This window comes from Lasiosphaeria miniovina (genome assembly GCF_030549165.1).
Source record: "Lasiosphaeria miniovina strain SMH2392-1A chromosome Unknown B0T26scaffold_3, whole genome shotgun sequence".
Taxonomy (NCBI): domain Eukaryota; kingdom Fungi; phylum Ascomycota; class Sordariomycetes; order Sordariales; family Lasiosphaeriaceae; genus Lasiosphaeria; species Lasiosphaeria miniovina.
In genome coordinates this window covers 5,970,012-5,991,517 of record NW_026848222.1, presented here as the reverse complement: position 1 = coordinate 5,991,517, position 21,506 = coordinate 5,970,012, and the positions used below count along the sequence as shown (strand labels likewise).

Genomic DNA, 21,506 nt, shown 5'->3' with positions numbered 1-21,506 from the left:
ATGGCCTATGCGCACTGCCTCCCACGTGCTTAGCACCACCACCTATTTCCCCGCGCCCTGCGCGGACCCCGCGATAGATTCCTTTCTCTTCCTTAGCTTTAAATCCACATTCGTTACTGCCTTCAACCATTGACATCTCTACTACGTAAGGCGGGCCGTCACATGTAAGCTCTGGTGGGGTTAGGCTTCAGTGGGGTTCGGTTCCTGGCCCAGGCTCGCGCTATCATGTGACTAGGACTTGGCAACTCATGCGCGAGTGCGTGAAAAAATGTTGGCCAACCCCAACCAACGACAGCTCAATGTCACATCGCAAACATGGAGCCCACGACCGCGACAAAGGTAGAAGAAACGGCATATCCCAACGGTCTTTCAATCTCTGAATTGATTTCCGCACATCCCCGCGTACGGCTGTTTGTTCATCCGCTACTCTGGACATGGCAACACCTCAGCCTCTTGGGTTGCAAGTTCTCGGATAACGGTATTCTCTCCCCGCCTCCACCTACGACTATTCTTCCCTCCCCAACCCGTAACCAACCAGGTATCGGCAACGACAACGAGGCAACTTAGGCAGAGCGCTTAATTGCAGAGCAGTATAGCGATACCAACTTAGCATGCGCCCTTGCGACATCCAAACGCTCTCACAGCAGGTGGTGGGGTCTTACCCGACTCTTGAAAGAAGAGTGTCACGCGCATTCACAGGGCAACGGAAATGAAGCATTTGATGCAGGGAGGTAAGGCTTGAATTGTCTGAAAAGGTCTAATCTCTTGTCTCCTTTGGCAGGGCCAAAAGTCTCTCTTTTATAGTTATGAATAGTGGCAAAAGCTGGTGGCGAAGAATCACATAGCAGCTTCTAGATCTTTCTTGCTCACTAATCCCAATATTGTGACAAAGAGTCCAAGTACCATAGGTAAGTTTGTCCACTTTTTTTATCGCTAAAACAATCTCGGCTTTTCCCACAACGAACTTCGCTAACCATCCCGATCGCCCGTCATTCTAGAAACGAAGTTTGCTTTCGATATAACTACATCAGGGTCGCCGATCTGCCGTGCAAGTACTTCGCCTCGTCCTCACAATCTCCGCCCCCGCTCACTCAGCTCGGCTACCTCCACTTGGACGAGCTCGCGAGAGAGCGGAGAAGCCGCCGTCGACATCTCACCAACAACCCCAACCCCTACGAGGATCCATACCTTATCGCGCTCCTCATCGCGCTTGCGCAGGAGTAAGTGCGTAGGCAGCGACTCAGCAATCCGGACAGATGCAGCATCAACGACGAGAATGCTAGGCATAAGTTGTTCGACGGCTCGACCAATGTTCCCTCGCAAATGCTCCTAGTTACTAGTCTAGACGATACTACATGGTTACACATCTATACTAGCAACATCTCGGCCGAATTTCTCGACAAGTTTGACCACACCTCCCGCCGTCTGCCCGCCCAATTTCGGCTCGAAATGGTCATCTCTCACCGGCGGCTCGCATTTGAACCATATGAAACACTGTCGCAGCGCCTCACAGCCGTTGTACAGCAGACGATCGGCAAGTACGGTTATGTCAGCGGCTGAGGAGTGGTGACAATGCTAAAGAACGTTTGATGTGATTTCTAACAACCGTCAGCCATTCCTGCAACCGTGCATGCTGTGGGGTCTTACAACGTAGTCCTGCCTGTCCTTACGAGCGGCGTTACGTACGCGCTGAGATAGCCCCGAGCTTGAGATGAGCTTGAGATGCATCGTCAGCAATGGTCTTGACCTTGTTAATGGGACGGGGGCTGCCACGGTAGTTGCTGCCCGAGAACACGGCCAGGTTCATCAGGCTCACATCGTCGTTGGTCGCGGGAGACGTACTGGTGCGGCCCAGGGCGCTGGCCTTGTCGGAGCCGCAGATGGTGAACTGGAAGTTGTAGAGGGTGAATGCCTTGCGGCCGCCGGCTCGACCTGTGTTTCACGCGTCAGCTCTGACAAGAGTCAAAATCAGGGACAAGAGTCAAAATCAGGGATTAGCTCAGGCCGTTGGCACCCACTTTGACAGTAAAGTCAATGTCGCTCGTCGTGTACGCCGAGCCCTGCGACACGATCCGGGCCGATGTCGGCTTGTTACCCAAGACGGGCTCCCAGACTTTCCAGTCGACGCACACGGTGTAAGCGTCAGCGTTGATGTCTGCGTGTCGTGGTTGAAGAGCGGCACGTTGCCAGTGACGGTGACGTTGCCCTAGTCCGAGGCAGCCTACAAGGCGATGCGCGTCCAGAGGATAGCGCTAGTCGGGTACGGGTCGCCCGAGGCCACGCCGTGCGTGAAGAAGGCGAGTGCGAGCGCACACTGCCAAGCTAAGAGGTGCATAGCTGCAGATTCAGAGCCGTAAAGGAGTAGACAGAAGCCTTTCCCGAAAGGCCTCAAAGGGGTGGAAGGAGCTAGGCTCTTGGAAGGAAAGAGGCCTCAAAGAGAAAGAAGAGATAGGAGAAGGACTCAAATGAATGGCGCAGATGAGCATCTTAACGAAGTCTGCATCCTCGCACTTGGTGAACACAGCTCATTTCTGTTTTACCGAACATTTCAGGGGCCGCGTGAGGGGCGTCATAGGGTCCGGACTGTGATGGAGGTAATCCGAAATTCGCATGGCCGGTAGGCAGGCCAGCCAATCACTTCGATGGCATGATGACCAGCTAAGAGGCGCAAAAGCAATAACAAAGCTCGGGGTTTGATCTCTCTCTTTCTAATCTCGCTCTCCTGCCAGCTCGAATGCAGGGACTTTGTGCAGGCCGTCCTTTCCGTGGCTGACCCTCGACGCCCCCGATTACCTTCCCTCCCCATTCAATTCACTGCCAAATCAATGCCGGACGCGTCGGTGATCGCAACGGCCTGATGTTCCACTCCGGAAGGCGAATATGGTAGTCCAGAGCCGGGTAGCTCTCCCACGTCGCATTCGCAGACAGCAGGGCTCGCCGAAGCAGAGCGCGTTCTGAACCTGCAGATACACCATCTCGTTGAACTTCTGGCCCGCAGTAAGACCCGGAATATTCTCAAGCATAGACATCCAGTGGTGCCTGGAGAAGAGGATGTAGGGCTTCTCAAGACCGTAAACCTCGGCAATTTTGTTATCGCGCTCGATTGGACTTGAGCCATTGTCTCGTCGGACGAAAGTCGGACGAAAGTTGCGAATCGGTGCCAATGTACCTGTAGGAATCACCAGGGTACCGGTACTGGAAACAGCATGGCGCGCTGCGCGCCGTAAGGTGGTGGTTCAAGTGATGGATTCGTTTGTGTCTGTCTTCTCTTTTATCTATCTGAACAGGTGGGCGTAGGCCAATATATATGCATCTGTCAGGCCCGCTCCTCCACAGACGTTGCTGTGGCCAGGAATGCGGAGCCGCATTCCTTGGATCAGCGCGTCATTCCAGTATGTTATTCCAACAGTACCCAATGGGCTGGCAATTGGGGAGTAGTTGTAGGGCCGACGGGGGTAAGAAATTACCCCCAGGAGTCAGTTTCAGGCTGTTGTTGGGTAGAGGAACGTGGATTTCCTGAAGATTGCGCCAGATTTCGAGCCCCCGCTGGTAGCCGTCCCAGTCGAAGCCATTGTGGGGGTTTGGGACTTCTTAGAACGGGACACCTGTTGGGCAGTTTTGTTAGATGGTGAGTGTTCCTTCTTACAGCTATCGTTTACAATATGGCCCTGTGATTCATCTTACCTTGCTAGAGTTCTCTCTCTAGACTGATCGCTTGGTCGTCAAAGAAAAGCTGTGAATGGATTATGTGAAATCAGCAAACTGGGATGTTCCGGTAGCTCCGATTCTGTGGATAGCTGGTAAGAAAACATGACCATATCGCGGTGTCTCATTCTGCTCCAGCCAAGATCTTTTTGAAATGCCTGTGATGTGTTACTGACATTTCCTTGTTGGTATTTTGCGAAACGATCGCGATTTGTACGCCGTTGGAGATGAGTTGGGCGAAAATGATTGGAATGTCGGGCGAGATTTTGACGTCGAAGTTGCGATTCCTAAACAAGCCTGATCAACGGACGCCTCAATCAAGCCTGCTTGACTTCTTATCTGGCACAGAACGAACATTTTGTCTGTGATGGCGGTGCTATCCCCTACTAGCTCGTGGTCCAGCGCCTTTCGTCTCGAGAATGAGGCTTACCAGTATGCCCATGCTTCTCTCTTCTGTTCCTGTCTGGTCCAGTGTGGCTGAGCTGGCCCCTGCAGCTGCCTGCCTTGGCAAGCGGTGAGCCAATCGGCCCCAACTTGGCAAGCGGTGAGCCTTTCGGTCCCAACTTGGCAAGCGGTGAGCCAATCGGTCCCAACTCCGCTGCAAGATCACATGGACAATGCAGGTAAGCACTTGCCTAATTTGGGCTGCGTGGCTTTCTGGCGGGGAAGAGTCATCGCCATATTCAGGTAGATGGAGAACCGGCGAGGCTGCCAGCGTCTCCAATCACCCAGCATACCCGTCCCATACCGCGAATGATCAAGCGCACCATCCTCATCCTCTGCCAGATACCCGCAATGGCAGCAAACGCCGCATCGGTCACCCCCAGCACCGGGTCGCTGTTCGACCCGGCGCCCAGCCCAGCCCAGCCCTTCACATTTGTCGCCAATAGCACCGATCCTAGCGAGTCGCTGTTCGACGTCGCTAGCGAAGCGATCCGGCTGCTGCGGGCGGCCGGCGAGACGGTCGGCGTGGGCGAGTCGCTGACGGCGGGCGGCGTGCAGGCGGCCATCACCAACGTTCCGGGCGCGAGCGCGGCGTTCCGCGGCGGCGTGGTCACGTACGCCACCGAGCTCAAGGCCAAGCTGCTCAAGGTCGACGAGGCGCTGATCCAGCGCGAGGGCGTCATCCACGGCGACGTCGCGCTGCAGATGGCCGAGGGCGCCCGCGCCATCACCTCGTTCCCCGGCGCGGCGCCCACCACTTGGGGCATTGGGACCACTGGCGTCGCTGGCCCCGCGCAGCAGGACGGCAAGCCTGTCGGCATGGTATTCATTGGTGTCGCCTCAGTTCATGGTGGTAGCCGCTCCTGGGGCCCGTTCCTCTTTCCCGGCGACCGCGACGCCATTCGCCAGGCGACGATCAAACAGGCCCTGTCGCTGTTGCGCGATGCGCTGGCTGCTCGGGTTGCTGGCCAGACGGCTGCTGGCCAGACGGCTGCAGTGGAGGAGTAAGCTGTTGCATTAGTTGTGAGTGCGCTGATGGCAATACCATGCATTTTTATTAGGCTGACATGTGACCCTGAGCACTTAGCAGACTGGTGTACCCGAACACCGGACCATCATCTTCCCATATATTGTTCCCTCGGCTTAGATGGTAGATCCTTCATGCGAGCAAGACAATGTGACTCATGCGAGCAAGACACTTTGGCTTCGTATCCAGAGATAAAGCAGTCATATATCATGGGATTAGAAAGAGAGAGAATAAATTAGAAATACATGTTCACGAGACATAGTTATTCTCTCCGCTGCGTTGTGGAATCCGGTCTTTGTTGGCTCTACATTGCTGGGGCTCTACATTGCTGGGGCTCTACATTTCTGGGGCACTACATTGCTGAGGCACTACGTTGCTGAGGCTCTCGCTTTTCCATGAATAACCATGTCCGTCGCACCCGCGCTCAGTGAAACCCATCACAGGTGGCTCGCAGCACCGCGTCCAGATGGTGCAAGCTCGCGTCGTCCTCCCTGGCCGGGAGCTGGTTCCCATCGCCATCAAACCGCCAGCCGTACATGAAGAAAAGCCCGAGCAGCCGCGCATCCTCAATACGCTCTCTGTCATGGGGCGACGCGCCGCCGATGGCGCGGTGCAGCTCGTCGTAGAACAGCGCGCGCAGCTCGCCGTGGTTGGCGTGGTACGCGTGCTCGTTGCGCGCCGTCTGCTTGTTGGCCGCCTTGGGGATCCCGAGCAGGTTCTCGATCTCGCCGACCGACATGCCGAACGGGCCGATTTGTGTGTCGGCCCAGTCGCACACGCCCGTCAGCGCGCCCGTGCGCGCGTCCACGTGGATGTTGTTCTCGAGCAGGTCGCCGTGGTTGGGCACGAGCGGCCAGTTGTTGGCCGTGATGTCCTTGACGCGTGGGGTCAGATGCTGCAGCACGCTGCCGAAGCGCGGCGGGAGCCCTGCTTTGAGCTGCTGGAGCTGGGCTAGGTATGTGGATTGCAGCGCTGCGCGGTCTGGCTGCGGGAGTGCCGCTGGTGTCTGGTGCCATGCTGATGCAAAGAAGCTGCGACGAGGTTAGCTGGGGAATTGAGCTCGGAAGGAGGGGCGGGTCAAAATACCGAGCAAAGTCCGCCAGGGTTCGTCGCAAGAGGGAGCAGCCATCTGCGTAGAGACTGTCCCTAGCGAGATACATGGAGACGCCTCCGACATCCTGCATCGAGTAGACGCATAGCTCGCCCAGCCTGCCCTCGTCACTGGGCAAAGGCATGAACCCGGCATAGGCCGTGTGGACGTGTCCTAGAAAGTCCAAGTCGAGGGCGGCGCTGGGAGCCCTGAACTGCACCACTTGGTTTCCGGCGAGGACCGTGTAGCTGCTTCCACCCTGGAGTCGTGTCGGCGTGGCGGGCTGGCCGGTCATGCTCTGGGCTCGGTCGTCGCATTCCGCTTGTGTGGTGGGACCGTTTGCCTGGAAGAAATTGGATATCTGGTACGCTGCGAGGGCGGCCAGGCTTTTCTCCATTGTTACTCGGTCTGGAAGTGGACGGGATGAAAAGGAGGTGATGGCCAAGAGTCACGCGCAGTTTCGAAGGTGAGCGGGGTGGCTGGGGCCTGTCACACAGTACATGCGGTCAGATGTATCTAGGGCGTACCGGGATACCTTGCAATGTGCATTCAAGTGGTGCATATGCAGCGTATCGGCTCGAATAAATAGGCAGCCATAAGACACTTTCGCAGTCCGTCTCGCCGTAAAGAGCAGACATCGGAACTCGCAGACATCGGAACTCGCAGACATCGGAACTTACATCGGAACTTGCAGACATCGGAACTTGCAGACATCGGAACTCGCTCCACGACTAAGCTTTTCCAACTCAGGTAGGTACCCCATACATGTTATTTCCCCCTCGTTTTATCCACCCGGAAATATCAATCTCAACTGGTCCTTGTCCGGATACGTCATCCTAAGGTCGGTCTGTGCAGCCTCCATCTTTCGTTCCTGCCTCAGCTGCCAAGTCCTTTGTTACCCTTGGACAGATGGCCAACTCCTCTACGATCGAGTATGGGCCTGAAAAATAGCGTGTCTACGTTGTCCACGCCACATGCGAATAGTCAAGGCTGACTCGGCCAGATATTGTTTCTGTTCAACAACACCATATCCTCCCTCGTCGCGAGCCTAGACTACATATGATAGTAGTAGACTACTAGACCTTCTCGGCCTCGGTGATCCTAACCCACATGTTCCTGTGCATGGTCACGCACAGCATCGTCTCGTCCCACGGCTGGGTGGGGTTGACGAGCGAGAGGTCAAAGGCGCGCATGAGCTGTCGGATGTCAACAAAGCCGCCCTGAAGGGAGAGGGACAAGCTAAGGGGGAGGGACAAGCTAAGGAAAAGGGACGAGCTAAGGAAAAGGGCCAAGCTAAGGAAAGGGACAAGCTAAGGAAAAGAGGCAACACACCTCGAAAACGACCTTGTTGATCTCCATGACGGCAATGCCGCGGCCGGCACACGTCCAGCGGCCGCCGCCCCACAGGATGTCGAGGGCGCGCGTCATCTTCACCTTTTCCTCGGGCGCGCACTCGAGGAAGCGCTCAGGGCGGAACACGTGGGCGTCAGACCCGAAAACGGCCTCGTCGCGTGTCAGCGCCAGCACGTTGTGGCCGATGGCGGTGCCGGCCGGCACGAACAACCCGCCGATGGTGTCGCCGCCGGCCGGCACGCGCTTGAAGTGCCCGTAGTTGACGGGGTTGCGCAGCCGGAAGCCCTCCGACACCACGGCTTGCAGGTACGGCAGCTTCTGCGCCTGCTCGAGCGCGATGACGGCGTCGGCGCCGCTGGAGAGACCGGGGCTGCGGGCGACGGCTTCGGCTATCTCGCGTTTTAGCCGGCCGTACGCCTGCGGCGACGCCATCAGGTGCATCATGACGCCGCGGATTGCCGTTGCCGTCGTGTCGGACCCGCCGCCGATCTGCAGCATCGCCTCGGCTTCGCACTGCTCCTGCGTCAGGCCGTGCCGCATGAAGCCGCCCTGCGGTTGTGTCTGTCAGTATTGTTGTGCTCGGAGAGGGGAGGGGGGAACACACAATGGCGTCGTTGGTCTGCCTGTCGCGGCTCGCAAAGCGCTGCGCGATAATATTGTTGATGACTCTGCAAACACCCGTCAGTCAGTCAGCCAGTCAGTCAGTCAGTCTGGAACATCAACACCGGCCAGAAAACCCACCCCATGACCTTGCCCACGCCGCGCTTATCGGCCGGGTGCGGCCCAAACAGGCGCAGGCCCAGCGGCGAGAAGGCAATCCGGCGCAGCAGCGGAATGTCACACCCCAGACACATGCCAACCAGCGACGCGTCGACGTGGTCATTCCAGCCGTACACGTCGCTGCCCTCGTCCAGATGCCCAAACGGCTTGCCGTAGCCCAGCCGGGTGATGACGTCCATGGCGAAGTGGCGCGAAAGCGGCGCAAAGTTGACGGGCCGGAACACGCCGCCGCCGCCGCCGCCGCCGCCGCCGCCGCCGCCAGTCCCAGTCCCCGCCTCCTTACCCGGTCCCGCCGCCGTCGACAGATACTTGCGGCGGATCAGCGCCAGCAGCCTGACCACCTGCGAGTCGACGGCGGCCTCCACATCTGCCCCACCCCCGTTCTCACGCCCGTTGTACGCGCTAGCAGTGCGCGCCTTGAACGCATCGTGCTCGGCATTGTCCAGCATGTTCAGCAGATTCGCCTGGTTGGGCCGGAACACGAGCGCCGTGTACCACGGGTCGCGGGCGTACGGCGAGCGCACGCGGGCGATGCGCCGCAGCTCGTCCGCGTCCGACGTCAGTAGGTAGTTGGGCGCCACGCGCACGACGGGCCCGTACTTCTTTGCGAGGTCGGTGTAGGCCGGCCGCGTGGTTCCGCGCACCGTGTGCCACACCATCCACAGGTACGAGAATGATGCCAGTGCCGGCCCCGGGATGTGTCGCAGCCGGTGCCATGATGCGAATGCCGAAACCAGGTACCAGGTCAGGAGTAGTATGCTGAGCCAGCCGCACAGCGCGGCCGCCGACGCCGAAGCGAGCACGCTGGCCAGAGACATGGTGCTGGTGCCTTGTGTGTCTTGTATAGGGAGTCGTTGTGTCGGCTCGTGAGATGGCAGCAGAGAGAGGTGTTGAGATTGCTCCCTCTCTCTCTTGCTTTCTTCACTGAGGGGACAGATGAAGGGAGCAGAAAGCCACCCGCTCTGCTATCTGCTCTGTCTGCTCCCCCGCCTTTATGACCGACCGCAGGGCTGGCTGATTGGGCGGGCGCTGGCTGCTGGCGTGGCGTTGCATTATGAGCTGCAAGTTGGTCACGCATCTCCACGCCGCAGCCACGGCCCTGTGTGGGAGCACCGTCTCTGGCCAGTCCCAGGGACCCCGGCGCAGCGCGGAACGAATCGTGGTCGCGCGGTTGGCGCGCCGGACCGCCGCCCCCTGTCGCCGCAGCCTGCTATGCAGCGGCCGGCATGGGCCCCTGTTCCGCCCCTGTTCCGCCCGCCGTGCTTCCGGCTTGGCCTGCCTTTTTCTTTGCTGGTGCGCCGTTGCTTGCACCCGGTCTGTTCCCCCTTTTTTACTCTTGCCAGTCAGCACTTGATCAATTCCTCCAGAGGTTCACTTACCGAAGAGGATATAAGATGTTGTGTTGTGGTGACCATGTGTAGAAAGTGCACTGGCAGGCTAACTCTAGGAGGGGCTAATCCCCGTACTAAATGTGCGGCGAGAACCCATGGGCGGGCTGGTGGGCCAAGCGTTCAACCAGGGCTAAGCCCCGCAACATATTGCTTAGTAGCCACATCGCCATGCCCTTGTGAGCATTCAGCGCTCGACAGTAGAGCGCCCTTGTGAGCATTCAGCGCTTGACTGGAGCGAATAGTGCATAGCCGCGGAGCAGAAGTTTGGGGTCTTCACCGCGAAGTCCTCCGTACCGCGGCGTGCTAAAGCCCTTGCAACGGGCAGAACCCGCAGTTCTCTCTTCGGTGGAACGTATCTTCATGTCCGGCAACGCGACGTATTGGCCCCAGGTGAGTTTCTCCTCTTTAGAGACTTATTACTAGCTGGTTTATCTGCTATGGAATATACCTATCGTTCATTCTACCGGTTATCCAAGTACCACGCCAACAAACATTCACGGATTAGAGCGTACTCAAGTACCTTGCTAGACGCACCCTTTCATGACGAATCTGGTCGGTAACAACAAGCCCACCATGCAGGCAAATAACCCGCACTACTCCCGCAGACACGATCATGAACTGTCAGCCAAGCAACAATTTTTCACATACCCCCCCCTGCTTTTGCATTCTTCCCTCCATTCTGCCTCCGGCGGCCTCCGGGGGTGCCTGCGGCGGCCTACTCGCTGCGCTCTAAGGGCGTGCCCTAGCAACAGACTCGATTAGTGCCTACAAACGTACAACTACTTGAAACCCCACATCTCACACTTACTCACCCTTGCCCCCACATCCACACTTACTCACCCTTGCCCCCCTCGCTCTCATTCAACCACTTATACACGACCCGTGCATCCTTGCCGCGGTACCGCTCGTCCGCCATGGCCTCCTTGAACGCCCCCAGCGTCGGCTCATCCAGCACCGTGCGCGCGCCCACATCCCTCGCAAGCCGGCTGCCCATGCCCAGCACCTTGGCACACAGCTCAATGCGGAACCCGCCCTCGTAACCCCGGCTGCTGGGCACGTTGGCCTGCACGCCCGGCACGGGGTTGCTCTTGCTGGTGACCCAGCACTGGCCGCCGCTGGCGTTGATGACGTCGGTCAGCAGCGCCGGGTCGAGCCCGGCCTTGACGCCAATGTTAAGCGCCTCCGACGCCGCCAGCGACGTGATGGCGCTGAGGTAGTTGTTGATGATCTTGAACGCCGTGCCCGCCCCCACGGCCCCGCACAGGAAGATGCCGTCGGCCAGCCCCATGTGCGCGAGGTACGCTTTTGCGATGGGGAAGATTTGCGCCGAGACAGACGGGACGCACCCGACCATGAACGTCAGCGTGCCGGCCTGCGCGCCCATCGGCCCGCCGGACACGGGCGCGTCGACGAACGTGAGCGTGTTGCCGAGCTGGGCCGCGCTGGCTGTGGCTGTGGCGCTGGCGACGGCCAGGATCGTGTCGTTCTCGATGGTGCCGCATTCCATAATCAGCTTGGGGTCGGGGGAGGACGCAGTGGCTGCGGCGGCGACGGCGCCGGCCAGGATGCCCGTGTGCGCGTCCAGGTAGACGGCCTTGACGGCGTCGGAGCCCGGAAGCATGGTGATGACGGTGTTCTAGTGGATTTCACGCCAGCAATCGGCACGTTAGTTCGGCATTTGAATCTGGTTTTGGAGGTAATGTCACACCGCTGCTTGGGCTGCCTCGAAGCCGTTTTGCACCACATTCACCGGCCCCTGGCCGGCTGTCTCGAACTGGAAGCGCGTGAGGGCGTCGGCGTTGACGTCGCACACCAGCAGCGTCTTGTCGGGCCCCAGCCCGGCGCGCAGGTTCTTGGCCATGGGGTAGCCCATGACTCCGAGGCCTAGCCGTGTCAGCACTGCTTTGCGGCCAGTCATGAAGAAGGGGTCGTACCAATAAAGGCAATCGTATCTGCCGGCGAGGGTGCCATGTTTCCTTCCAACTGTTGTGTTTGCTGCGGCTGGTGGCAAGTTGGCAGGGAGAGAGATCAAGACTGTCAGACAGTTGTTACACGGAGACTAGACAGTTCTTACATGGAGACTAGAAGCCGAACCAGCGGGAACGGGCCACATGCCGCCACTGTGTGCTCGAGTCTGCAGCTTCACTTCCCCGCAGCGGCGTGCGGCCTTTGGGTTGGGTGTTGGGGAAGGACGCATGCAACACCGGCACCTCGTCTCCAACGCGAGCTGAGGGGAGATGACCCCGCTTGCGACGGCTGTCTGTCTGTCTGTCTGTCTGTCGTCTGTCTGTTGTCTGTCTGTCGTCTGTCTGTCTGTCGTCTATCTGTCTGTCTGTCTGCCACTCCTAGTCCGAGTCCTCCGAGCGTAGCGAGCAGCCCGCCTCCGGCGCCCGGAGGGCCGCCGGAGGCAAAAGAGAAGGCAGGTTAGTGTTATTACTTGTTATTCCTCACAGCCTACCGCTTGAGCCAGCCTATGTACCTGAACCTGGGAGCAGATCGTGATATTAGTGTGGAGTGGTGCAGTCAACAAAGATACTTGGTACCTCATGATACGCGTGGTTTATATGCATGCAGAGCGCATTTGCACAGGTGACAGTAGTCCACCTACTAAGTAATGTTAAATCACAAACAACACAGCCAGCCCATCTAGCACAAGCCGGGCCCATGGTGCTTTGAATCCCTACGGAAGAGCCTTTTCTAGGGGCGTAAACCAGGATCCAGAACACGAGCAGAAAGCATAATCACAGCGTGCCCGGCCAGAAGCGATGCCGATTGCGGTCCCTCCAGACAGCATCATGCGCAACAACCACCTCGACCTCGACATCCCCATCGCCGTCACCGTGCCCATCAGCAAACCTCGCAATGCGCCCGAGCGTGCGCCGCGCAGCCCCCGTGTCGACATGCACGCTGCGCAGCCCACCGCACCCGTCGTCGTACAGCGCGATGCCCTTCTCGCCGCGCAGGATGCGCGGGTCGTGGCAGCAGTCGCCGCCCAGGTACACGTACCTGCGCGGCGCCGTGCGCAGCAGCAGGTTGACGTGCCCGAATAAGTGGCCTGGGCTGTCGACGACGCGCACGCTGCCGTCGCCGAACAGGTCCAGCGCCGCGGGGAAGGCCGGGTCGTCAGTGTCATTAGCGGGCAGCGGCTCCCAGCGCCACGGGTAGCGGATCGTGGGCGGGAGGAGCGCCGCCATGGTTGGCGTGTTGGGCGTGGGTGCGGGTGCGTGCTCTGCGGTGTGCGAGTCGTAAGGCGATGCGGGCGCCGGCGGGAACTCCAGCGTGCGCGCGGCCGGCAGCTCGTCGGCGTTGAATAGCGCCGCCGGGTACAGCGGGCCGGCGCCGTGGCGGAGCAGATTGAGGGTGCCGGCGCCGACGGCGAACACGGCGCGGCCGAAATCGGACGGCGTGCCGACGTGATCCCAGTGCACGTGCGACAGGATCACGACGTCAACGTCGGTGGTCGGGTCGAGCAGCAGCAGCTGCTGCTGCTCGCCGTCGGTGGCTGTGGGAGAGTGGCCGCGGCGAAGGCTGTCGGCGCAGTCCGGGGACACGACGACGGGCTGCCGCTGCGCGATGTGGGCGCGCTGCGCGGGCGTGTAGCCGTCTATGTTGCGCTTGACGCCCAGATCGAAGAGGACTGCCGTGGTGGCGCCCGAGGGTGCGGTGTGCCGGACCAGGAAGGACAGCGATGGGACTGTGGCGCGGAGGTCGGGGTCCGCGTCGGTCACGAACAGGCGCTCAGGCAGCGTGAGGTGACCGGCGTCGAGCGCCGACACGGTCACGACGGCGGCCATGGTGGGTGTTTTGGGAGCTAGTCTTGGTGTAGTCCAAGTTTGTGGTGAGTTGCACTGTTCCTGTACCGTGCCGCCTGGTCCAAGTACACGAATTACCCCGAGCAGCGAGTTTTCTGTAGTTGTAGACATTTCTAGTTCTAGACATGTCTTTGTCCCTGCGGGGAAGGGCACCAGAGCTGCCGAGTCGACGGCACGCGCGCCAACCCCGCTCGGCTCTGTTCCAGCAACCTCTGTCCGAGAGTTTTTATTGCGATCGATGCTCGGAAGCAACCGGACAGAGCATGCTCTGACGTATCGAGCCAACTAACGAGCCAACGAACGAGCCAACGAACGAGCCAACGAACGAGCATGCTCTGACGTATCCAGCCAACTAACGAGCCAACGAACGAGCACGGAAACAAACAGACAACACCGAACGACTAAACAGACACACCGAACGACTAAACCGCAGACATGGCCGCTTCCGCCCTGCCCAGCAGCATGCGGGCGCAATTCCTCGACGCGTTCAACTCGCCGTACGCGCTGCGCACGGTGCCGCTCCCCGTGCTCACGTCGCCGCACGACATGCTGGTCAAGGTCGACGCGGCGTCGTACTGCCACACGGACGCGGTGCTGGCGGCCGGCGGCATGGCGCCCAACCCGCCGGCGTTCCCGCACGTCGGCTGCCACGAGTTCGCCGGCACGGTCGTCGCCACGTCGCACCCTGCCGCCCTCTCGCACGGCTTCCAGCCCGGCGACCGCGTCGGCGTGCCCGGCCGCTCGTTCCACGCCTGCGGGACCTGTTTCGAGTGCCGCGCCGCCCCGGGCGCTGGTAGTGACGATTCGGACCCGCCCGGCTACTCGGTGTACTGCGCGGGCGGTGCCGCAAACCTGGGTATTTCCGCGCCCGGCGGGTTCCAGGAGTACGCGGCCGTTGACGCGCGGCAGGTGGCGCCCGTGCCGCCCGGCATGAGCGCGCCCGAGGCGGCCACGCTGATGTGCGCCGGCGTGACCATCTACGCGGCACTCAAGCGGTGCGGCGTCGCGGCCGGAGGGCGGGTAGGGATCGTGGGCTGCGGCGGCGGGCTGGGGCATCTGGGTTTGCAGTTCGCTGCCGCCATGGGGCTGCGCGTGGTCGGCGTCGACAATGCGGATGCGCCGCTGGATCTAGCGCGGGGCGTGGTGGCGGCGCGCGGGGTCGGGGGGGCGGTGCGGGTTGTCGATGCGCGGGCCGACGAGGCAGAAGACGTGGTCACGCAGCTGGGCCGAGAAGACGGGCGGCGGGACCGGGCGGACATGGGCGTCGACGCGGTGGTGATTCTGCCCGAGAGCCAGCGGGCGTTTGACTACGGCGTGGCACTGCTGCGCAACCACGGGCGGTGCGTCGTGGTGTCGTTCCCGCGCGACGGGTTCCGGCTGGCCTCGCGCGACGTCGTGTTCCGCGACATCTCGGTCGTTGGGAGCCTGGTCGGGAGCAACAGGGTGCTGCGCGAGATGGTGCTGTTTGCCGCCGTGCACGGTGTCCGTGCCTCCTTCAAGCTGTTTCCGCTCGACCGGCTGAACGAGCTCGTGGAGGAATACCACAAGGGCGCCGGCGGGAAGCTGGTGGTCGACATGACGGCGTAGTGCTGCTGCTTTATGGCGTCTTGAGCTGCTGCTTTATGGCGGCTTGAGCGTAAGCTGGGTCATGTCTGCTGGGAGATACTATACCAAGCAACCGACAAGGCCGCGGTGGGCTCTTGGGTTGTTATGTATTTGGAGTTGACCTATTTAAGTTTTGGACGAACACACGGTGGCGTCAGTTTGTAGTTCTATTTTATTCCTGCTCTAACTCGTAGGTCCTGATCCTGATCCTCGACCTACAACTGGCCCTATTTTGGTTTTTGGTATTCACCCTGGTCACCCAGTATGAGATGAATATTTATCTCAGTTAAACCTAGCTGTTCAGAAGGATACTCGTGGATTAATCGAGGTTTTTAAACAACTAGCTGAACAGATGGAGAAATCTTCTGGGACTTCTACCCCTGATGAAGTACTTAGACTTACATCTAAGAATGCGGAAGATTTCTTAAAAGTACTTCAAGCGCAAAATCATCTTTTTACTCTCTCTGCGCATAATAGGATGACGTGAGCAGAGAATGTTCGCAGGAACATGTATGCACATATAGATCTCTTTCCTGAAGAAGAGACTAATATAAACTCAATTCCTTTTAAATTGCCTGAATTATAGAAGGCTTATTTAGCCAAAGTACAAACTATAACTGAGTATAATAACGAAGTTGTATAAGTTAAAGAATTTTATGCTGCGTTAAATCACCATAGAAACGAATCTGTTAAAAAACTTGACAAATATGAGAAAATTGTCCTAAAAAGTCTAAGTAAAGACCTTGTTTTAAGTAAAAATACTAAACTAAAAGGGATATTAAATTGAGAATACGTTAAGGCCAAAAAGGTCTTTAATACCCGAGATAGATATTTAAGAATGAAAGTAAGAGAGATATTAGAAAAAAACCTAATACTTGTTTGAATGACAAGGTCATTCGTTCCATAGTCACTGCAGTAAGCGATGCGAATGGGGTGGTTCTGGTGGTTGTATTCTCGTCTGCTCTATGTAGAAGGATCACGAACTACGGTAACAGGGTGCGCATTGGATTTGGCGATGCCCGGAGGCTACGTGATGGTTGCGCCTCGGACACGTACCGCATAGCGGCCCGTGTGCTGGTCAGCCACTGAAGCTGTGCATCCATCCCGTTGGCTGGTAGTTCCCACAATACTAGACTGACTATCTTTTCTACTCAGAATATTGCGTAAAAAAGTGGTTTTTTGATTATATATTTAATTATAAATTTATTTTATAAAATTTCAAGTCTCATATTTCAAGTGATTATTTTTTAATATCTAATATAGATTCTAAATCGGCTTTTAAAGAATATATTAAAAATCTTTTTGAACTTGTTAAATCTTTATTTATACAAGTAAGAACCCCTTGGGAAGGAGATATTTAAAATAGCCCTAATTCTATCGGTTTAGTAAAAGGTTTAATACTTTGTGGAGTAGTTGTATAATTTATCTTGAGTGGAGCTTATCTAATAGTTTCAGGATTGAATAGATGATTATTGCAGAACAACGCAACATGACGACAACGCAACATAACGAACATCCTCACAACTCCTTGTATCGCAAGTCACATAAGGTCAACTGTCATAGCCAATCGAGAATAAAACACAGCAGGCAGTCCACTATGTTCGCTGTTGTGTGCAAGGTCCCTTTTTCGACCCACGACAACGATCTAGTTGTCTGTAAATACTCAATTTGAGTGACTGTTCAGGAGTAACAAACACAGCCCCTTTTCGCCCCTGCCCGAACTTGAACTACCCCAAAGCTATCACCACCGCAAAGCTACCACCCCAAAGCTATCGCCACCCGCCTAACACAACAACACCTACACGCCTGCCCCCTCCACCATGTCAGCATACAAGTGCAGCGCGCAGCCAATGACATCGACGACCGCCCAGGTCTGCGCGCCGCGAAAAATCGTTGCCCACACGCGCAGCACGCCACTATTGATCCGCCTCGCCGTCTCCGGGTCATCGACGCCCAACCCCAACGGCACCGCAAACTCGGTCTCGTCCAGCATGGTCCTGACAATCCCCAGCACGCGCCGCTCGCCGGCCGCCAGCACCGTCCTCGCCACGGATACGGTCTCGAGCCACTTGCTCAGCAGTAGCGCGCACTCGAGGCTGCACAGCGCGTGCTGGATGCTCCACAGGAACGTCTGCGCGCGCGCCACAAGCCGCACGCCGATCTTGACAGGAATGCTGAGCGCGTGCGCCGCGTGCAGGAGCGCGCGCGGCAGCCGCGGCGCCGTCCCCGGGGTGGCTGGTAGGGGGAGGGGCAGCGCGAGCAGCGCGCGCGCAATGGCCGCCGGGTCGCGCGTCCCCAGCGCGCGTCCCGGCCCCGTGTCCATGGCCAGCCGCACGTATGCGAGGCGCAGCAGGGCCGTCGAGTTGAACGCGACCGGCCCGTGTGGCGTGTTTGACGGGCTCAGCGACGACTCGGGGCTGCGCTCCCAGCTGCGCTGCCAGTTGCGCAGCGCCCGCTCCAGTGGTGCTGCGTGCTCGGCCGGCAGCTCGGCCAGGCGGCGGGTGGCGCCGAGAAAGCCGGGGTAGCTGCTGCTGGCGGTCTGACGTACGAGGAAGATGTGCTGGATGATGGCGTGGATCAGCACGTAGTTGCCGAGGGAAGACGGGCGGGCGGCGGCCGCGTCGGCTTCGGGTGTGAGCTGGAACAGGCGGCGTAGGGCGTCGTGGAATAGCGGGGGGCGGCCAGGAGTGACGGCAGTGGCAGCGCGCCACTCGGCGGGGGTGTCGGCGCGGAAGGCGGCGGCGGCGCACGGCAGGCGCAGGCGCAGCTCGGCGTTGAGGATCAGCGGCGGCAGGTCGTATACGATGGTGTGCAGGTTGAAGAAGCAGAAGACGATGTGCTTGGTGCGCAGCACCGACTCGCGCCGCGCCCAGCCGGCCCAGCAGCACGGTGCCCCCGAGGAATCGGAAGCGGCCCCCGAGGAATCGGACGCGGCCCCCGAAGGATCCGACGCGGCCCCCGAAGAATCCGACGCGGCCAGCCCGTCGTCGTCGCGCACCACGCTCGCCAGCACGCTCTGCAGCGCCACCGCCTCGCGCGTGATGGACCCGTCGTTCCCCCACGTCGCCATGGCCATCAGCAGCAGCAGCGCCTGCGCCGACTGCATAAGGTCGTCGGCCGGGATGGCTGCAGCGCACGGCAGCCCGCTGGCGGCACGGGGACAGCCAGATGTTGGCTCAGGGCTGGCGGTCCCACCCGCATCGCCATCTCCAGCCGGCTCTGCGCTGTTGTCTGTCACATTCCCCTCAGGTCCACGAACAGCAAGACCACCTTGACAGCCATACCCCGGGTCCGCGGCGCGGGCATCGCTCCGCCGGATCCGCTCCAGGGCGATGGCGCGCGCGGCATGGAACAGGTCGACGCCGCGGGCCTGCTCGAAGCAGTACTGCGCGCCGACGGCGGCCATGGCCAGCAGCAGCTCGGCCGCCACAGCGCCAGCGGCCATGGACGCGACGTGCAGGAACGGCAGGTGGTCGTGGAAGCCGTCGACGTAGGCGCGCACGTAGCGCGCCAGCGCGAGGCGCGTGGGCAGTGTGAAGGTCTGCGGGAGGACGGCGGCGAACGGGCTGATGGCGTCGGCCATGGCTTGTCGGTCTGCCGCCGAGATGTCGGAGACGTGCTTTGGGGTTGGGGCGAAGAGGGAGGGGGAGGGGGAGGGGGAGGGGGAGGGGAGAGGGACAGGGAGAGGGAGAGGGAGAGGGTGTGATCTGGCTCGTGTTCGTGGTGCTGCGCGGGTTCGGGGTCGTCGGGCTGCGCGGGTTCGGGATCGCCGGGCTGCGTGGGCTCGGAGTCGTCGGGCTGCACCGATGGCAGGCGCGAGCCGAACTGCGAGAAGGAGCTGGTGTCGTGGCTGGTATTGGAGGAGAGACGCTCTTCGGGCATGTTGTCGCCATCGCCGGCGCCGCGCAGATCCCCAAACGGCTCGAACGAAAAAGGGGGCAGCGGCTGCTCGGACGGCGCAAAGTGGAACGACGAGAAGGCGCCCATGTCGAGGAAGTCGGTGAAGCTGTCGAGCACGTCGTCGCCAGCCGGTGCAGGTGCAGACGCCTCCACGGCTGGGCTCATCTCTGACTGCTGCTGCTGCTGCTGCTGCTGCTCCTGCTGCTGCTGCTGCTGCTGCTGCTCCTGCTGCTCCTGCTGCTGCTGCTGCTCCTGCCGCTGCTGCCGCTGCTGCCGCTGCTGCTGTTCCTGCACAAACACAAATGCCAAGCCATCAGCATCATCAAACCCCCCGGCGCCGGTCCCGGCCGAAGCGGGGTATGCGGCGAACCGGGGTGATGTGGTCAGCACCGCGTCGAAAGCCGCGTCGTCGGCAGCCAGCATGGCAGACTGGTATTCTCCTAGCGCCAAGATCGAAGTCTCCAGACCCAGCGGCTGCCGGGTTTGGGGCGAGTGTCTGGGGGTCAGGGGGTCCCGGGGGGGCGACGGCTGGTGGCGCCGCAGCCCGCCCCCGCTTCCGCTGCCGCCCCCGTTCCTGCCACGGGGCGCCCTCCTGGGCCGCTTGGCGACGCCGTCTCCGATCGACACGGACGCGCGGTGCGTGGCCTGGGTCCGCGGGTCGGATCCGTCTCGGCCGTGCGAGAGCCGCTCGTGACGGATCAGCAGGTCACTAGACATGATGATCAGCCACGCAAACCTCCCGTCGGTTCTAGCACTCACCTCCGCGTGAACCTGGAGCCGCACTGGCTGCACAGAAACGGGCGCTCTTGCGTGTCTACGGGGAGGGCATGAGCGGCTGAACATCAACAGCATCTATCTCTCTCGACACTCAACACTCAACTCACGGGTCCGCTCATGGCGCTGCAGGTGTTCGAGGCGGGCAAACAGGCGCTGGCAGTGGGCGCACTGGAAGCGCTTGGGCTTGACGACGATGTGGTCTAGCGTGTGCGGCACGGGAGACAAGAGGCTGGTCATGCTGGATGTGATTGTCAAGGTTGCCCGTGTGCCCGTGTGCCCGCGTGTGTGCGAGACGGCGAGACACGGCCGCCGCTGGGGCCAAGACTAACTACCCCTCATGCTTCTGCACGCTGCTGTCGTCCGCCGATCGGCATCCACTCCAACTCCACCAACGCTTCGGCCGACATCTCCATGGGCCGTCTGCTACGCGATCGGGTAACCAGCCCATGTCCCGTAGCCGTGAATACTTAAGCCACCAGACCCGTGAATGCTTAAGCCACCAGACCCGTGAATGCTTAAGCCACCCAGACCCGTGAATGCACAACTAGAAACCAAAGGAATGAATGCCAAATCCATGGGCCATATTAGCCACAATGCCATGTCACAACTCCCAAACAGCCTTACCAACCACGACACTAGACTGCCAACCACGGCACTAGACTGCCAACCACGGCACTAGACTGCCAACCACAACACTAGACCGTCTTGGCCGGGGCCCCCAGCTCCCTCGCCATCTCGCCCTTCTCCGCCATCTCGTCCAGCACGCGCTCGGCAATCTTCATAGCGTCCACGCCAGCCGGCACGCCGCAGTACGTGGTACAATGCAGAATCGCCTCGCGGATCTCCGCCTCGGACAGCCCGTTGTTGCGGGCGCCGCGCACGTGCACGGCCAGCTCGGGCCCGCGGTTCAGCGCCATCAGCATGCCCATGTTGAGCAGCGACCGCTCACGCCGCTCCAGCCCCGGCCGCGTCCACGCGTACCCCCAGCACCACTCCGTCACCAGCTCTTGGCCTGGCCGACTGAACTCGGTCGCCCCGTTGGCCAGCGCCCGCGTCACGTACGCGTCGCCGACGACGCTGCGCCGTACCGCGAGGCCGGCTTCGAAGAGCTGCTTGTGCAGTGCGTCGAGGCTGGGGTCGGTGCTCATGGCGGCTGTGTGTTTGGGGTGGCTGTGTGTTTGGGGTGCGGGTGAGTTTGTGTGGGTGGTGTGTTTTGTTCTGCTTTGTCTGTTTTGCAAACACGATATTGATGTGACGGCAGTAATGACTTGGAGGAAGGCGCGGTAATGACTTGGAGGAAGGCGCGGTAATGACTTAGAGGAAGGCCAGAAGATTTGGATAGATAGCTGATGCTTCAAGGACCAAGTAAGGCAGTCAAGCTGTGCGCGGGGAACCCCGAGTCATATTGGCACCAGCTTCCCCAACATCGCGTCGTTGGGGTCAAACTCGACGCATTCATTTGGCATGACACTGGTTTATTTGGCATTACACTGGTGCTTGTGGAGGCTCTGGGGAGAGTGGAGGCGCGAGAGGGGAATACTGATTCGCAGTTGCACATCTTGGGGTATTCTAGTCTGGCTGTGGCCAGGCAGTCTAGGTCAAGCACGTGCAGTTCCATGTAG

General features: G+C 59.7%; 12 protein-coding genes across 12 annotated transcripts; 5 read left to right on the top strand and 7 right to left on the bottom strand.

The window, feature by feature from the left end:
* Window positions 1-315: 315 nt before the first annotated feature.
* Window positions 316-1,591, top strand: B0T26DRAFT_706331 (uncharacterized protein; the record flags this gene model as incomplete). The annotated part of the gene is made up of 4 exons (XM_060441805.1): window positions 316-538; window positions 587-682; window positions 728-731; window positions 1,032-1,591. 4 exons carry the CDS (start codon window positions 316-318, stop codon window positions 1,222-1,224), a joined length of 516 nt encoding a protein of 171 aa, XP_060299319.1. The 3' UTR covers window positions 1,225-1,591.
* On the top strand, window positions 901-1,591 carry B0T26DRAFT_706330 (uncharacterized protein). Its single transcript, XM_060441804.1, has one exon. It carries the CDS (start codon window positions 1,324-1,326, stop codon window positions 1,558-1,560), a length of 237 nt encoding a protein of 78 aa, XP_060299318.1. The 5' UTR covers window positions 901-1,323; the 3' UTR covers window positions 1,561-1,591.
* Window positions 1,592-1,678: 87 nt separating this feature from the next.
* B0T26DRAFT_750667 (uncharacterized protein) lies at window positions 1,679-3,208 on the bottom strand (the record flags this gene model as incomplete). Its single annotated transcript, XM_060445257.1, has 4 exons — window positions 1,679-1,932; window positions 2,015-2,155; window positions 2,927-3,108; window positions 3,183-3,208. 4 exons carry the CDS (start codon window positions 3,206-3,208, stop codon window positions 1,679-1,681), a joined length of 603 nt encoding a protein of 200 aa, XP_060299317.1.
* Window positions 3,209-3,625: 417 nt separating this feature from the next.
* Window positions 3,626-5,157, top strand: B0T26DRAFT_740340 (uncharacterized protein; the record flags this gene model as incomplete). The annotated part of the gene is made up of 2 exons (XM_060443833.1): window positions 3,626-3,670; window positions 4,612-5,157. The coding sequence occupies 2 exons, from the start codon at window positions 3,626-3,628 to the stop codon at window positions 5,155-5,157; spliced, it is 591 nt and encodes a 196-aa protein (XP_060299316.1).
* Window positions 5,158-5,600: 443 nt separating this feature from the next.
* B0T26DRAFT_644313 (uncharacterized protein) lies at window positions 5,601-6,663 on the bottom strand (the record flags this gene model as incomplete). The annotated part of the gene is made up of 2 exons (XM_060437618.1): window positions 5,601-6,207; window positions 6,263-6,663. 2 exons carry the CDS (start codon window positions 6,661-6,663, stop codon window positions 5,601-5,603), a joined length of 1,008 nt encoding a protein of 335 aa, XP_060299315.1.
* Window positions 6,664-7,342: 679 nt separating this feature from the next.
* On the bottom strand, window positions 7,343-9,217 carry B0T26DRAFT_674964 (cytochrome P450; the record flags this gene model as incomplete). The annotated part of the gene is made up of 4 exons (XM_060439767.1): window positions 7,343-7,462; window positions 7,599-8,168; window positions 8,224-8,287; window positions 8,361-9,217. 4 exons carry the CDS (start codon window positions 9,215-9,217, stop codon window positions 7,343-7,345), a joined length of 1,611 nt encoding a protein of 536 aa, XP_060299314.1.
* A 1,405-nt stretch (window positions 9,218-10,622) lies between these two features.
* Window positions 10,623-11,708, bottom strand: B0T26DRAFT_641726 (6-phosphogluconate dehydrogenase; the record flags this gene model as incomplete). Its single annotated transcript, XM_060437369.1, has 2 exons — window positions 10,623-11,426; window positions 11,499-11,708. The coding sequence occupies 2 exons, from the start codon at window positions 11,706-11,708 to the stop codon at window positions 10,623-10,625; spliced, it is 1,014 nt and encodes a 337-aa protein (XP_060299313.1).
* Window positions 11,709-12,531: 823 nt separating this feature from the next.
* Window positions 12,532-13,584, bottom strand: B0T26DRAFT_643587 (uncharacterized protein; the record flags this gene model as incomplete). The annotated part of the gene is made up of 1 exon (XM_060437549.1): window positions 12,532-13,584. One exon carries the CDS (start codon window positions 13,582-13,584, stop codon window positions 12,532-12,534), a length of 1,053 nt encoding a protein of 350 aa, XP_060299312.1.
* Window positions 13,585-14,037: 453 nt separating this feature from the next.
* On the top strand, window positions 14,038-15,189 carry B0T26DRAFT_643174 (chaperonin 10-like protein; the record flags this gene model as incomplete). Its single annotated transcript, XM_060437508.1, has 1 exon — window positions 14,038-15,189. The coding sequence occupies one exon, from the start codon at window positions 14,038-14,040 to the stop codon at window positions 15,187-15,189; it is 1,152 nt and encodes a 383-aa protein (XP_060299311.1).
* Window positions 15,190-16,788: 1,599 nt separating this feature from the next.
* On the bottom strand, window positions 16,789-20,422 carry B0T26DRAFT_852999 (uncharacterized protein). The gene is made up of 5 exons (XM_060447660.1): window positions 19,992-20,422; window positions 19,867-19,921; window positions 19,408-19,816; window positions 18,887-19,254; window positions 16,789-18,773 (listed from the first exon to the last, which is right to left on the bottom strand). The coding sequence occupies exons 1-5, from the start codon at window positions 20,119-20,121 to the stop codon at window positions 17,006-17,008; spliced, it is 2,730 nt and encodes a 909-aa protein (XP_060299310.1). The 5' UTR covers window positions 20,122-20,422; the 3' UTR covers window positions 16,789-17,005.
* B0T26DRAFT_706304 (uncharacterized protein) lies at window positions 20,331-20,684 on the top strand. Its single transcript, XM_060441803.1, has 3 exons — window positions 20,331-20,360; window positions 20,385-20,553; window positions 20,574-20,684. The coding sequence occupies exons 2-3, from the start codon at window positions 20,396-20,398 to the stop codon at window positions 20,581-20,583; spliced, it is 168 nt and encodes a 55-aa protein (XP_060299309.1). The 5' UTR covers window positions 20,331-20,360; window positions 20,385-20,395; the 3' UTR covers window positions 20,584-20,684.
* On the bottom strand, window positions 20,331-21,168 carry B0T26DRAFT_852996 (AhpD-like protein). The gene is made up of 3 exons (XM_060447659.1): window positions 20,573-21,168; window positions 20,409-20,552; window positions 20,331-20,384 (listed from the first exon to the last, which is right to left on the bottom strand). The coding sequence occupies exon 1, from the start codon at window positions 21,030-21,032 to the stop codon at window positions 20,580-20,582; it is 453 nt and encodes a 150-aa protein (XP_060299308.1). The 5' UTR covers window positions 21,033-21,168; the 3' UTR covers window positions 20,331-20,384; window positions 20,409-20,552; window positions 20,573-20,579.
* Between the last annotated feature and the right edge of the window lie 338 nt (window positions 21,169-21,506).